At 42.8% G+C, this 15,644-nt stretch overlaps 1 protein-coding gene across 5 annotated transcripts in view; it reads right to left on the minus strand.

Moving 5' to 3' along the window:
• Nucleotides 1-15,644, minus strand: part of DUS2 (dihydrouridine synthase 2) — a 1,337,959-nt gene that overhangs the window by 35,173 nt on the left and 1,287,142 nt on the right. For all 5 annotated transcript variants that reach the window (XM_082270346.1, XM_082270343.1, XM_082270344.1 and 2 more), the window contains one exon: nucleotides 10,721-10,794. In XM_082270346.1, coding sequence (XP_082126472.1) covers nucleotides 10,721-10,794 — 74 coding nt within the window. The remainder of the gene's footprint in view (nucleotides 1-10,720; nucleotides 10,795-15,644) is intronic.

Raw genomic sequence — 15,644 nt, forward strand, 5'->3', positions numbered from 1 at the left:
ACCAATGCAATGAAACAAACAAGATGTGCTTTAACTGCAGACTTTCAGCTTTAATTCAAGGGTATTTACATCCAAATCAGGTGAACGGTGTAAGAATTACAACAGTTTGTATATGTGCCTCCCACTTTTTAAGGGATCAAAAGTAATGGGACAATTGGCTGCTCAGCTGTTCCATGGCCAGATGTGTGTTTTTTCCTCATTATCCCATTTAAAAGGAGCAGAAAAAAAGTCCAGAGTTAATTTCAAGTAAGCTATTTTCATTTGGAATCTGTTGCTGTCAACTCTCAATATGAGATCCAAAGGGCTGTCACTATCAGTGAAGCAAGCCATCATTAGGCTGAAAAAACAAAACAAACCCATCAGAGAAATAGCAAAAACATTAGGTGTGGCCAAATCAACTGTTTGGAACATCCTTAAAAAGAAAGAACGCACCGGTGGGCTCAGCAACACCATAAGACCCGGAAGACCACAGAAAACAACTGTGGTGGATGTGTAATAGAAATATTGAATTCTAATATTTTTATATGAAATGAACATCATATATTAAACTTTTTTGACTCCCATCTGTGTACCTGACAAATTCGTACAGCTGACATCATAAAACAAGCTGTGTTGTATCTAGACCGGAAACCTATTTTTTTTCTGCTTTGTTGTATTGTAGCTAGAGGCAATATCTGAGAAGGTCTTTTTAGCTAGAATTGGTTATCTGGAAAAACTTGTTTATGGTACCTATAAATGATGCTGGGAGGGAATCACCTGGGGGGGCTGTGAGGAGGACTCAAAAACCTGATTTACATGATCAAGATGTTAACATTAAAAGGGGTTGGTTGGGGAGGTATATAAATATACATTCAGAGCCCTAAAAAATTATCTTTCTTTTGGGCTGAAGTCTCTTTGAGCACAGACCTCCAGAACATCGGTAGTTCTATGTAAAGTATTATTTTTATTCTTATATTTTTCTCTCTCCTGTAACTTTTTCCATCTTCCAATTTGTCCTATAATATTGATAGCATTTGTATTTCCATTGTAACATCATTTTTTTGTTGTATTATTCACCTACTTTGCAGTTCATTTTATTTAATGTTATTAGTGACAAGTTTCTCTTCTGTAATAAATGTTTTCTTTTATTTAGCACAGTGGTTATTCATTATTAATATTCTTTTACTGCAAGAGATACAAAAAGGTTGATATTAACATATAAAAAGGTGTAGATCACTTATTATATTTAGAATCGCAGAAAGGATCAAAGGAATAAGTGTGGTAGGAAAAAAGCAGCCATAACAGATGACCGAATAATTCTTTCCCTGGTGAAGAAAACACACTTCACAACAGTTGGCCAGATCAAGAACACTCTCCATGAGGTAGATGTATGTGTGTCAAAGTCAACAATCAAGAGAAGACTTCACCAGAGTGAATACAGAGGGTTCACCACAAGATGTAAACCATTGGTGAGCCTCAAAAACAGGAAGGCCAGATTAGAGTTTGCCAAACAACATCTAAAAAAGCCTTCACAGATCTGGAACAACATCCTATGGACAGATGAGCCCAGGATCAACTTGTACCAGAGTGATGGGAAGAGAAGAGTATGAAGAAGGAAAGGAACTGCTCATGATCAAAAGCATACCACTTCATCAGTGATGCGTGGTGGTAGTAGTGTCATGGCATGGGCATGTATGGCTGCCAATGGAACTGGTTCTCTTGTATTTACTGATGATGTGACTGCTGACAAAAGCAGCAAGATGAATTCTGAAGTGTTTCGGGCAATATTATCTGCTCATATTCAGCCAAATGCTTCAGAACTCATTGGACGGCGCTTCACAGTGCAGATGGACAATGACTCGAAGCATACTGCGAAAGCAAACAAAGAGTTTTTTAAGGGAAAGAAGTGGAATGTTATGCAATGGCCAAGTCAATCACCTGACCTGAATCCGATTGAGCATGCATTTAACTTGCTGAGGACAAAACTGAAGGGAAAATGCCCCAAGAACAAGCAGGAACTGAAGACAGTTGCAGTAGAGGCCTGGCAGAGCATCCCCAGGGATGAAACCCAGCATCTGATGATGTCTATGCGTTCCAGACTTCAGGCTGTAATTGACTGCAAAGGATTTGCAACCAAGTATTAAAAAGTGAAAGTTTGATTTATGATTGTTAATCTGTCCCATTACTCTTGGTCCCTTAAAAAGTGGGAGGCACATATACAAACTGTTGTAATTCCTACACCGTTCACCTGATTTAGATGTAAATACCCTAAAATTAAAGCTAAAAGTCTGCAGTTAAAGCACATCTTGTTTGTTTCATTTCAAATCCATTGTGGTGGTGTATAAGAAAAAACGAATTGAAAAGGATTAAGAGAGGTGCATGGAAGCCAGCCAGCCCCCAGTCTGATGTACTCACCCTCCAGTCTGCCACCAACCAAGTAGACCTGTCTTTGTTTTTTCCGATACAGGGATGGAGACGATGGGCATACCTGCTGGTGTCTCACTTAAAGTCCCACATAGCCCACATTGTCTATGTAACCAGGGATGGAGGCACCTTGCCTACAGGCTGGTGCTTCATTTAAAGTCCCACCGTGCGATTTTCTTGCGTTTTTAGCATGACCTGCTTGTCTCATGTAAAGTCCCAAATATTTTATGAAATTAGGGATGGAGGCACTGTGCTATACAGGCAAATTGCCTCATGTGAAGTCCCAATCCCAATCATATGAAGTCCCAATCTGTGTTTTACACTGCATCCACCAAGGGGTTGGAGGTGTATGCTTCTCAGCTGGTCGTTTTCAGTTTGTACCATCTTAAGAACATTGCTATTAGAGCATTGAGATACTAGACCAGTCATGGATGGAGGTGCTTTGAGGGAAGTTTGGGCTGCTCCCTCCCACCTGCCTCCCATCCACCCATTAGCAGCCATGTGCTCCCAGAGTGGAGACACTCAAATTTAAAAGTGTTAGGACTGCAGATAAAACAGGGTGCCGTGTCGTGGCTCTGCAGCTTACACATGCGTTTGCAAATGCATGTCAACTAAACCCCTGTTCTTTATTTATATCGAGACAGGTCTACTTGGTTGGTGGCAGACTGGAGGGTGAGTACATCAGACTGGGGGCTGGCTTGCTTCCATGCACCTCTCTTAATCCTTTTCAATTTGTTTTTTTCCGATACAGGGATGGAGACGCTGGGCATACCTCTCGGTGTCTCACTTAAAGTCCCACTTTGTCTTTGTTGTTGTGTGGAGCCAAAAAGATTTGAATTGTGTCCCAATATTTATGGATTTATTTCTTGAGGGACACTGTTGAGAAATATTATTGTTCCAAGTGAAAGAGCCCCTCACTCTTTCTACACAAACCACACATATAGAACCCAGGATAACCAGGGTAACACAAAATGCGGTGTGTTTGTAGAGCGAGTCTGATTAGTGCAGACCCGCCTGGGGTTCTTGGTAAGTTTATCCCGGCAGGACACATGGAGCTCTCATAGCCAATCAGTCTGTGGAAGTCTGGTTTGGGCAGGCCAGACTGGGCTTCTTGGTCACCCTGTGCCCCTAATAGACACATGGTGACTTACACATAAGAGGGGCTGGGGAAGCTGGACAAGGAGTTTCCCAACCTCTCTAAAGTAATCTGGGTTCCACAAGCCCCCCACCCAAAGTGACTCACGTCACAACACCTATCTTGCAACACCTGGCTTTTAGCAGCCATGCCGTTAAAGCCAGCAACTGTAAAGCAGGATGGAAGATGGAATTCCTGAGAGGAATTCTTCAAGGAGTATCGGCAACCAGTCTTATTAGGTCCGCATACCAATACCGGGGAGACCAGTCCAGAGCCACCAGAATGACCAGAATGCATTTCACCTCTATCCTGTGTAGAAGCCGCGGCAGAAGCTTAAAAAAATGCATAAATCAGCTGATACCGACCCCCAAGGAGCCAGAGGATCTCAAGACCTGGCTACGAACCTCTGAACCTTCTTGTTGAGGTGACAAGCAAACAGATTGACCTTGGGAGACCCCACATCTAACACACAGGAGATAAACACCTCCGGGTGCAGGGATCACTCCCATTGATCTCAGCACAGATTTCATGAGATTGATGTTTCAACCAAACTCTTGTAGAGTCCTGACAGTGATCTCCAAATCCCCCAACAAGGCTGAGTGAGAGTCCGTTCTCAACAGGAAATCGTAACAATGCCAATACCGGAGCTAGAACCTTGGTAAATACTCTGGGAGCTGAGGCGAGACTAAAGGGTAACGCCACAAATAGATAATGTTCCTGCAAAGTGAAGAAACCGCCGGAGTCCAACGTAAATAGGGATGTGTAGATATGCGTCCTTGATATCTATGGAGGCTAAAAACTCTCCCTGATGAAGAGACGCCACTACTGTGCGGATGGAATCCATCAGAAACCTCTGTACTAGCCTGAAGCGATTCAGAGCCTTGAGATCCAGAATGGCACACACCTTGCCCTCCTGTGTGGGCACTGTGAATAGGTTTTAATAAAACCCTTAAAAACCGTTCCTGAGATGAAACCGATACAATCCCTCCTTGTGACAGCAAATCTTGTACCACCCCACGCAGGTCCTGTAAACGGACTGGGGATAATTGTAAATTAGACGGGAAGAACCTGTCCAATGGATGAAACCAGAAATTCGATCTTGTACCCTGATCGGATCAGTTTGTGAACCCACTTGTCCTGAATCAAGGTAGTCCAGGGTTACTGAAAGAAGCGAAGACGTCCCCCCACCCCAGAACTGGGTGAGAGCGCCCCTTCATGCAGCTGAGGACTTGTCATCAGGCCCAGATTTTCTGGAGTTGGTCTTTTCCAACCATGGCTTCTTGGGACCCCCAGAGGCCCTGAACGATTTTTCTTTCTCTTGCGACCCGGAAGCATTAAAAAAAGAAGATTGGGGCAGATTAGTGCTCTTACCCCCCCCGTGATAACTTTGATCAACTCATCCAGAGAGACTCCAAACAGCCTCTCCCCTGTAATTGAAGGATCAGTCACAGCCTTTTTTGAAGCCTTTTCAGCCATACCAAGTGCCTAATCACAATCCCCACTGCTAGCAAAAGACACCTGCGCACCTGACGCTGTAGGTTCATCAGCCATTTTTAGTTTCCGAAACAGAAATGATCAGAGCTTTCACCAATGTGCGTTTCCGCGCTGCAGTTGATGAGGACAGGTCTTCTTTACTGTCAGAATGCGAAGACTTCGACCCCTCAAGGTGGTCTGCGGCCGCGGCGACCATATCTATCTCAGAGTCCAAAAACCCTGCTGATGGAGGTGAGGGCTGGCAACTGGCAGCACCAGAAATGATCAAATCTACCTTGAACATCAAATTTTGCAAAAAAAAAAAAAACCTGCAATCTCTGGCTGAGACTGGGAACCGTAAGGTCCCGCATTTGCTCCCGGGGGTCTGCAGGTGAAATTTTTATCCTGGGACTCCAAGATATGTAATAACATTTTTTTAGGGTACTCTCCCTTTAAGACCGCGAAAAATACGGTCCCACCGCTGACACTGCGAGCTCTCAATCCCTGATAATTATATAATAATACACCTCAGGAAAACCCAGAAAAAACGTCCCATGGACCTCAAAAACATGACCGTTCATACAGTCTCAATAGGGAATTATATAAAATGGCTGCCCATGCAATCTTAATGGGAACATAGAAATCATGAACTACAGCAAAATGGCGGCCCCCACTGTGCGCCATGCGGTCTTCAGGACACCCAAAAGGGGTTCCAGAACAATAGGCATCTAAAGGTCCCTAACCAGGGACACACACAGGACCATCCATCCCCCTCAAATAAGCGCCACAGTTATTGTAAAGTCTTTTTTTTTTTTCTTAAATAACATACATGATATACCTACCTCCTCTGTATAGTGGTTTTGCACAGGGCAGCCTGGATCCTCCTATTCTCGGGTCCCTTTTCGCTGCTCCTAGCTCCTCCATCCCGTTAAGTGCTCCCACAGCAAGCAGCTTCGGTTCCAACCCACCCCCTCTCTTTCCTGACTGGCTAACTGAGTTTGGCAACGCGGCTGTGTCTCAGCCAATAAGGAGGGAGAGACCACGACGGCTGAGGGACTCATGGACATCGCTGCACAGAGATGGGGCTCAGGTAAGTATAAGGTGTTAGGGAGACTGCTTCACACAGAAGGATTTTTATCTCAATGCATAGAAGGCATTCAGATAAAAAACCTTCTGCCTTTACAACTGCTTTAAACTATTACAACTATCACAACTATCACAAACAGCAGCATAACTTTACTTACTTTGTGGACTATCTGGAAGATATGAATGAACATTAAGAGAACTTTCCACATCTTATAGTTCCTATCCTTTAAACCGTATGACTGAACATCATCTGTGGCTTAGCGCCTTAATGTGCACAGCAGTTCCAAGAGAAATGTAAAGAATTATGGAGCTCTTCTATTTGATAATGTTCTGCACATTCAAGAGATCTGGGACATAATGTGTTATCAATATTCACAGGCAAAGCAAAGTAATAGTTGAGAAATAAAATATTTTATAAATAATCCTGCACACAAAACCAAGACTAATTCTTTATTTTAAACAGCTAAGGGTGTTGTTGCCTATATATTAACCCAGTGCAAACTGAAGACTGTACTGTATACCACCAGATGACTAAGTCAGCACTTTCATAGTTACATAGTACAGGGTTCATACACATTTTCACCAATGAAATTCCATGAGTTTTCCATGAGTTTTCCATGACTTCACGTAAATATTCATGACCTAATGTTTCATGAAATGTCTATGTATACGTGTTAAATAAGAAGAAAATCTATGTCACACCCAGCATATTTTTACTAATATAAATTACAAGCTTTGTAGTGTACAGTGGAATATGAAATATTTATTTAAATAACGCTTGCACAGTAACGACGTTTCATAACATAAACCCTGAGAACCGCTTAGAAATGGATTAACGTAATCCACAGGAGATATAACATAAATCAAGGAGAAGCAACTAAAAAATAAATAAAAAAGTGTCCAGCAACACTGTTCTGAACTTAAAGTGCCATAAATTGACCCGATAACAGTCTTTAACTTCTTCCCATCCGTGCTATAGCCGAAGTACCGCTGCAGCGCGGACTCACATTTCCAGGAGGCCGTCTTTCAAACGGCATCCCAGAGACAGGCTCCCCACGCGCTCCCGCAAGCGCGCATCGGGGAAAATCTGTGTCGGCCGTGTCCCTTGGACACAGCCAATCACAGATCGTGGTAAATGGCCAATCACAGCGGCCATTTACCACGTGATCGGCCCATGCAATGAGAGATGATCTCAAATGTAAACATGAGATCATCTCTCATCGCCAGCGCTCCTTCCTCACACAGACTGCAGTGTGAGGAAGGAGGAGAGCCAATCAGCAGTAAGGGGACACAGAGGAATGTAATCAGGGCACTGATCATCAGTGCACTGATTACACAAGGTACATTAAACACACTAACTGCCCACAAACAGTGCCCACAGTGTCCGCCATCAGTGCCCACAATCAGTGCCTGCTCATCTAGGCACTGATAAGCACTGACTGGCAGCACTATGGGCACTGAGTGTGGGCAGTGATGGTGCTGCTCATCAGTGCCACCCGCCAGTGTCCAGCAGTGCCACCTCTCAGTGCCCAGAAGTGCCACCTCTCAGTGCCGCCTATCAGTGCAGCATATTAGTACCTCCTCATCAGTGCCCATCAGTGCAGCCTATCAGTGCCACCTCATCAGCGCACATCAGTGAAGGAGAAAAATTTATTTATTTTCAAAATTTACTCACAGAAAATAAGAAAAACTTTTTTTTTTGTAAAAAATAAAAAACCCAGAGATGATTAAATACCACCAAAAGAAAGCTCTATTTGTGTGAAAAAAGGACGAAAAATTCATATGGGTTCAGTGTTGCATGACCAAGTCATTCAAAGTGTGAGAGTGCTGAAAGCTAAAAATTGGTCCGGATGAGAAGGAGGTTTAAGTGCACAGAAGGCAAGTGGGTTAACAAGTTAACTTAAACATTGCCAAAAAACAATCAACACCATTTAATTTTTCATTTCTGAAAGCCAGATGCACAAAATGCAGCACAGTAATCTTTTAGGCCCAAGCCACAGTCATGAGGTGCAGGCGGACTGGTATGGATGGCACAGATCTGATAATGCACAAATGCGGCACTTACTCTTGGAGAAAGAACAGTAATGGGTGCTCCTACTTGCCGGAATAAAGCAGTTCAGGCAGTCATGAAGGTGCAGCTGGACACTGTGATATGGATGACACAGTTAAATGCACAAAATGCGGCGCTTACTACTCTTATGCCGAAGCTAACAGTCCCACAAAAAGGCAGAAAAGAGTTCACAGAAAGGCGACTCAGGATTGGATGCTTAATAATTTATTGACATTTATTTTTTTACATTCCCCGTATATGACTGGTACAGTAGGTGTCCTTCCGGGTCCGCGGTATGCCCCTGCGCTGTCACTGGCCAGCAGCAGCCAAGGAGATGATCGTGAACCAATCACTGGCAGCAGGGAGGGCCGGCCGCATGAACGTGATGACGCGGGGGTTCGGTAACCGGAACGGTTACCGCCCCCTTCCGCGTCATCTTCACGTTCTTGCGGCCGGCCCACCCTCCAGTGTCGCTTCCGCTGCCTGTGATTGGTTTGCTGCTGCTGGCCAGTCACATCCAGGCAAACCGCGGCCGGCCCTCCCCGCTGCCAGTGATTGGTTCACGATCATCTCCTCGGCTGCTGCTGGCCAGTGACAGCGCACGGGCATACCACGGACCCGGAAGGCAAATAGTATGTGGCACTGGCAATTTATTAAACATTACTGAATAAAATAATAAATTACACTTTAAGCATCTGCTCCCCCCGCCGCTCCCCGCTCCTCCCCCAGTATATATTTCCATGACTTTTCCAAAACCTTAGTGGAATCCTAAGTTTCCATGACCTTTCCAGGCCTGGAAAGTGTCATCTCCAAATTCCAAAACTTTTCCAGGTTTTCCAGGACCGTATGAACCCTGATAGTAGGTGAGGTTGAATAAAGACAATAGTCCATCCAGTTCAACCTGTGTAGGTGTGTGTGGCTGTAATCATCTCACATAGCCCTGAATGTTCTGATCCTTGAGATGTACGTCTAAGAGTCTTTTGAAAGCCACCATACTTCCCGCAGAAACCACCTCTTGTGGTAGAGAATTCCACAATCTTGTAGCCCTAACAGTAAAGAACCCCCCACGTTGCCTGAGGTTAAAACGCTTCTCCTCTAATCGCATTGTATGCCCTTGAGTCCTCATGCAATCCCTTAGACTGAATAGCTTTTTTTTAAGCTTAGATCCCATTGAGATATTTATAAATTGCTATCATGTCCCCCCTAAGGCGTCTCTTCTCAAGGGAGAATAAATAAAGCGATTGCAGACGCTCTTCATAATTAAGGTCCTCCAATCCCCTAATCAGTTTAGTTGCCCTTCTCTGGACTCTCTCCAGCTCCAACGCATCCCACCTGAGGACTGGCGACCAGAACTGGACAGAATACTCCAGATGTGGTCGGACCAGAGTTTTATAAAGTGGAAGGATTATAGTCTTATCTCTGGAATACATCCCTTTCTTTATGCATGCTAATATTCTGCTGGCTTTGGCAGCTGCCGCTTGACATTGCATGCTATTGCCTAATCTATCATCAACCAAGACTCCCAGATCTTTCTCCATTTTTAATTGTCCTAAGGGGTCCCCTCCTAACGTGTATTGTGATTTTATGTTTTTAGTCCCCAAGTGCAACACCTTACACTTCTCCACATTAAACCTCATTTGCCATGTCGTTGCCCACTCCGTTATTTTGTCCAGGTCATTCTGTAGGATATCTGCTTCATGCTGTGCAGTTATTGCCCTGCCCAATTTTGTGTCATCTGTGAAAACTGATATCGAACTACTGATCCCGACCTCAATACTATTTATGAATAAATTGAACAAGGTTGGTCCCAGGACTGAGCCTTGGGGGACCCCGCTTACCACCTTAGACCAGTCTGAGTATGCGCTGTTTATTACCACCCTTTTGACACGCCCTTTTAGCCAGTTCCGTATCCAAGAGCAAACCCTGCTGTTGATACCAGCAGACCTTATTTTATAAATTAAGCGCTTGTGGGGAACTGTATCAAACGCCTTAGAGAAATCCAAGTACACCACATCCACTGGTCTGCCCCTATCTAGCTCACAGCTCACCTCCTCGTAGAATGTTAAGAGATTGGTTTGACAAGAACGCCCATTTGTAAACCTGTGCTGATTACTGCTGATGATGTTGTTGTCTTTGGCAAACTCTACGATATAGTCCCTTATCATCCCCTCCAGAAGTTTACATACTATCGATGTCAAACTGACAGGTCTAAAATTTCCCAGGATATGCCTCTGCCCCTTTTTGAATATCGGTATCACGTTGACTTTCCCCCAATCCCCTGGTACATCTCCAGTCCTAATACTGTCAGCAAAGATCAGGAACAATGGTCTAGATATAACCTTACTGAGTTCCTTGAGTACTCTCGGATGTACGCCATCCGGGCCTGGTGATTTGTTTGTGTTAAGTTTATCCAGCCTTTCCCTGATTTCACCCTCTGTTAGCCATAGTGGCAAGTCCTGTGAATTACTACTAACCATACAGTCATGGTCAGTGTACCCCTCCGTTTCCTGTGTAAAAACTGACGAGAAATGAAACACATTAAATAGTTGCAATATTTTTTAATAATAACTCACCACAGGACAGAGCAGTACTTCTTTTCATTCACTGTGACAACAGAGTGGAAAAACCTATCGAATGACCTCTGCACCTAGATGACATGAAATATTACAAAAAAAACTTTTACTAAATAAGCCAGAGGTAAAAATAAATGTTACATCAGTTATGGTAAAGAGTAGGAATCAATGAAAATGTTTATAATGTTACACAGGAGGCTACAAAGCTAATTTAGACCTTCTTTTTAACCACTTCCCCCTCCCTGCCAAATGCCCCCCAGGTGGGACATTCACCATTCGGGGTGGACATCATATAATGTCCTCTCAGGCCACGCTGTGGCGCGATCTGTTACCTGGATGACCGATCAGTGCACTGGCCACTGCCAGAACCATGTGATTGTTGTGACCAATCACAGCAGATCACATGACAATTGTAAACAATGGATGATTTTCATTCATGTCTTCCAATGTGTACTATTGTATTGGTCTCTGTGATTGGCCACAGTAATCACATGGTACAGACAGGGCCAATCATAGCACATCTGTACCATGTAATTAGCTATGGCCAATCAGAGCTAACCACAATAGTAAACACTGAAAGAATCAATTTCATTCAGTAAAAACGGTTGCTTAAAACAGTGAAATTCACTAGTATAAGCAATCAAAGCAAAAAAAAAAAAAAACACTCAAGATAGAGCGGATGCTGCGTCTGTCAATGAACTTCGGAGAAAGGAATTTTAGACTAAAATCCGGTTTTCTCTATCGTTAATTAACAGACGCAGCTCCATATAATTTTTGACCATTGGGACGTCCCAAAGCAGTATTTGCATTGGGGTGGGAAAACAATGCAGAAAAAGAACGTAATTCCCAACAAGGTTGAAACTTTAGCCAACCAGAGAAAATAGAGCTCAACCAGGAACAGCAGGCGCTCACCTGGACAAACGACCTCAAAGAGACTAAATTAATGCACTCGACCCTCAAAACCAGACAATAAGAGGCGAGCAGTACAGAAATGAATGTTTTAAATGCACACATTTCATATTCCTATCAATTGCTGAATTCTTAAACACCATTATCCTTCCTATATTTTTGGGGTTCCCTGCTCAAGCATTTTTATTGTAAACAATGTTAGAAATTGCTTCAAAGTTTTACAAATGTATTATTTTGGGGGGTAACAAATGTTATTCTTGCTCGCTATATAGCAAGCAAGAATAATATCTATCCCCCCCCCCCCCAAAAAAAATATATAATTTCAAACATATATATATATATATATATTATTTTTTATTAAAGAGTTCTTGGGATCAACTGCGCATGCTCAAACACTTTGCCATTTTTCACAGTTTTCAGTTCAAAATGTACTACACCACGTTAAAAATATAATGACCAACAAGTGGCTAAGTGGTTAGCACTTCTGCCTTGCAGCACTAGTGTTGTGGGTTTGAATCCACTACCTTTCTTCAACTTTCTCTGTGGTTCTATATAGAAAGAAAGAATACGATATATATATATATATATATATATATATATATATATATATCTACCGTATTTTCCGGCGTATAAGACGACTGGGCGTATAAGACGACCCCCTCTAATTTTCATCTACCGGTAATACTTATACTTAGGTTACCTTGGAGATATTATACTCGGCGTATAAGACGACCCCCCATTTTTGGGGGATTTTTTTAAGGTTCAAAAGTAGTCTTATACGCCAGAAAATACAGTATCTTACTTTTTCTGAAAGAGTTCTTGGGTTTAACTGCGCATGTCCAAACACTTTGCCATTTCTCACAGTTTTCAGCTCAACTACCTTGCCATTTATTACAGTATTCAGTTCAAAATGTACTACATCTACCACCACGTCCACCCAACATCATCAGTGGCTAAGTGGTTAGCACTTCTGCCTTGCAGCACTGGCGTTGTGGGTTCAAATCCCCAACAATTTCCTTTGTGGTTCTACTTGCACAAAGACAGATATTGCTGTTGTCTGTTTTCCTTTTTTTCACAAACACTTTCATTCATTAGTCAACTGGTGCGTTCACTTTAGTCAGGAACAGACACAATTACACTGCTGGGCATTTCCTTTACTGGATGGGTGTAGGATAACCTATGTTATATAAAGGCATGCTCTAGAGTGGATTGGTTTGCCTGTGAAAAGGCCGCCATGTCTTTCTGTCTGAATTGGCTTTTTATTTTTTTATTTTGTTTTGTATTGTTTTTGCAAAGTGTGTGTTTTTCTCAAATCTGTACATGTGTTTTTTATTTTCATGCCTCTGTGGAGCCGCATCTTCTAGTGATTTGATTGTGGTTTAAATGGAAAGGCAGGTTCATGAAAACACTATCCATAAATATATGTTAGGTATGTATTATGCTTAATGCTAAGGTGTGTACGACTTCTTGGTCCTGACCCTTGTAGACTGTAAGCTCTACAGTATATGCATGTATCCATGTACCCAATATCCATGTAGCAAACGTTTATATTTGCACTGTGTTTTGAATAAAGAATCCTTGATGGGGGGTAATTTCACATGACTGCTACAGTGATTCATGATGTCTATACATATTCAATAAAGCTTATTTGTTTCTACACAGCTCATGTTTTTTTAAAATTTGTCTATATGTAATTGTGTCATTTGAACTTTATCCATTTCGCGGAGTTATCATGAACACGCGATCGCCACAGGCGGAAACGACACTATTCGCGTGTGCACACTTTTCTGGAAGTCGTACAGCTGCTCACACGAGAGAACGAATGATGGCTCCCTCCCTGTACTCCACAGAACAGCTTGTGTTCATTTGCAAGGTAAGTCAGGGAGGGGTATTTTTGTCCCTTAGGCAAGGGGGGATCTGTCAGTTAGCTGGTGGAATGTATTTTAGTGCACCTCATCACACATGCACTTCCTACCAAGCTTCCTAGCCACATTACACTTCCTGCATGTGAACATGTTCCAAGATATCTATATATATATATACATATATAATGTGTGTATATATGTACTGTATATATATATATATATATATATATATATATTTATAAAATATGTATGTATATATTTAAAAAATATATATATGTGTGTGTGTGTGTGTATATTGTGAGGGATTAGCTCGGTGGCGGGTGTGGATGACCCCTTGGGGGTGCGTTTTCCCAGAGAGGTAGCCGACAAGTGCTTGCAAACAAACAGTGTGGTTTATTAAATGGTGTTTTCTTCACCAGGCTGTATGCAGCAAAACATCCAAAATAAAATAAAACAGAAAATAAATCCTTGCCTCTGTGGGCGGCTACCTTCTCACAACTGGAACCTGCCTAAGTGTCTGTCTCCAACCTACCGTCGGGCAGACTTCCTTGTCCTACAGCGGACACTCAATAGTCCTTTTATAATAGCTTCACAGGGCAACACAGTCCTTTGTTTCTTTCACATCAACAGTTCGTCTTCTCACCTTTGAGACGTATTCACCCTTGGTTACCGTCCCGGGCACACATCACTCCGGGGGGTCTTCTCCCAGGCCCACACATCCTGTCGGGAGGCACACGCTGACTGTCCTCCTGCTCCCAGCCCACATGGCTTCAGGACACAGCTTCTGGAGGCAGCAAACAATAGGAATTTCTCTGAACAAATTATAGAGCCTTAACTCCCTCATTCTGAACAGGTGAAGGCCTTTCAACTTCCTGCTGGCTAGCTCTGTAGCCAACACCCTAAATTAATTAATGGACTTTCTAAATTAGGTGGAAATGTATCTCCTTCCTGTGACTACATTCCCAGATTTAGCTGACTTCCTGTTACATACCCCCCCCTCTTGTTTCAACCCTAGGGTTGGGACACAGATTTCCAGGCACGCATGTGTCAAGCACTGCTGACTCACTGATAAGCCTCCTATTATCCTCAAGCTTCCGGATGAAACTGTTTTGTCATCTTCATTGACGGATTTCTCATAAATGCCACACAGTTTGTCTCTCATCTCATATACACATTCTTCAACTGCATTTTTGGCATCATTTCGCTCCTTCTCGTTTCTGTCATCTTCATTGACAGCTTTCTCATAAATGTCAGACAGCTTGTCCCTCATAACCGTCTGTCCAATCCACCACGGAGGACCGTGATCCATAGGCAACTCAATTGGGCTAGTCTTAATGTCTTCAACATTCTTAAGACGCCTCTCTCTGCAATCCATAAATGTTTTCCACAAAACTTTGAGAACCTTTGCTTCACTAAGCTTTGTTCCAAGTAGGGACTCTTGACATCCCTCTGTGACTTGAGTTGCCTCTCCATACAGCTGTACACAATCATTGACTTTTTGTTGTAAAAGGGAATGATCTTCCTTCTTGAGCTTTGCTTGCTCTAAGATGCTGTGCAGAGGATTTTCCAATTGAGACAACAGGCTGTCACACATTTCTTCAAAGTGACCCCTGTTCCTTTTCCCAGAGATATCAATATCATTCAAACATTTCATATTCATAGGCAGATCTGAAGCATTTGCACTCATCAACTTCTTAAACTTTTCGCCCTCCTGAGCGAGTCGCAGTAAAGGCCTACTATTTGATTTGATATTCAGTTTATATTTCTTGCCAAACTCTTCACAGAAGTAGCCAACCAGAACATCATCAACTTTCCTTCCACCAACATAGGGGTCAAAGGCAACAACACAGTTGAACCCAGCGATCTGGGTGGTATCCATTATAGACCTCCTCTCTGCATCAGTGAAGAAGCATGGAACTGCAACACATTCTTTTACAGGTTTCTTCAATGCACTTTCTGCTGAACTATTTGACCGCTCAAGGTCACCTAGTTCTTTTTCTCTATCTGAATTCCACATGGAATGCATCTCAAGATCACGATCAAACTTCTGCCACCCGTCTTTCACCAGTTCCATTTTGGAAACACTCTCTGAAAGGCACTTATTCATTTGCTTCACGTTTTCACCAACAGCCTTAGTTTTCTCCACTAGG

This window comes from Pelophylax lessonae, assembly GCF_965119305.1.
Source record: "Pelophylax lessonae genome assembly, chromosome: 10".
In the NCBI taxonomy this organism is placed as follows: Eukaryota; Metazoa; Chordata; class Amphibia; order Anura; family Ranidae; genus Pelophylax; species Pelophylax lessonae.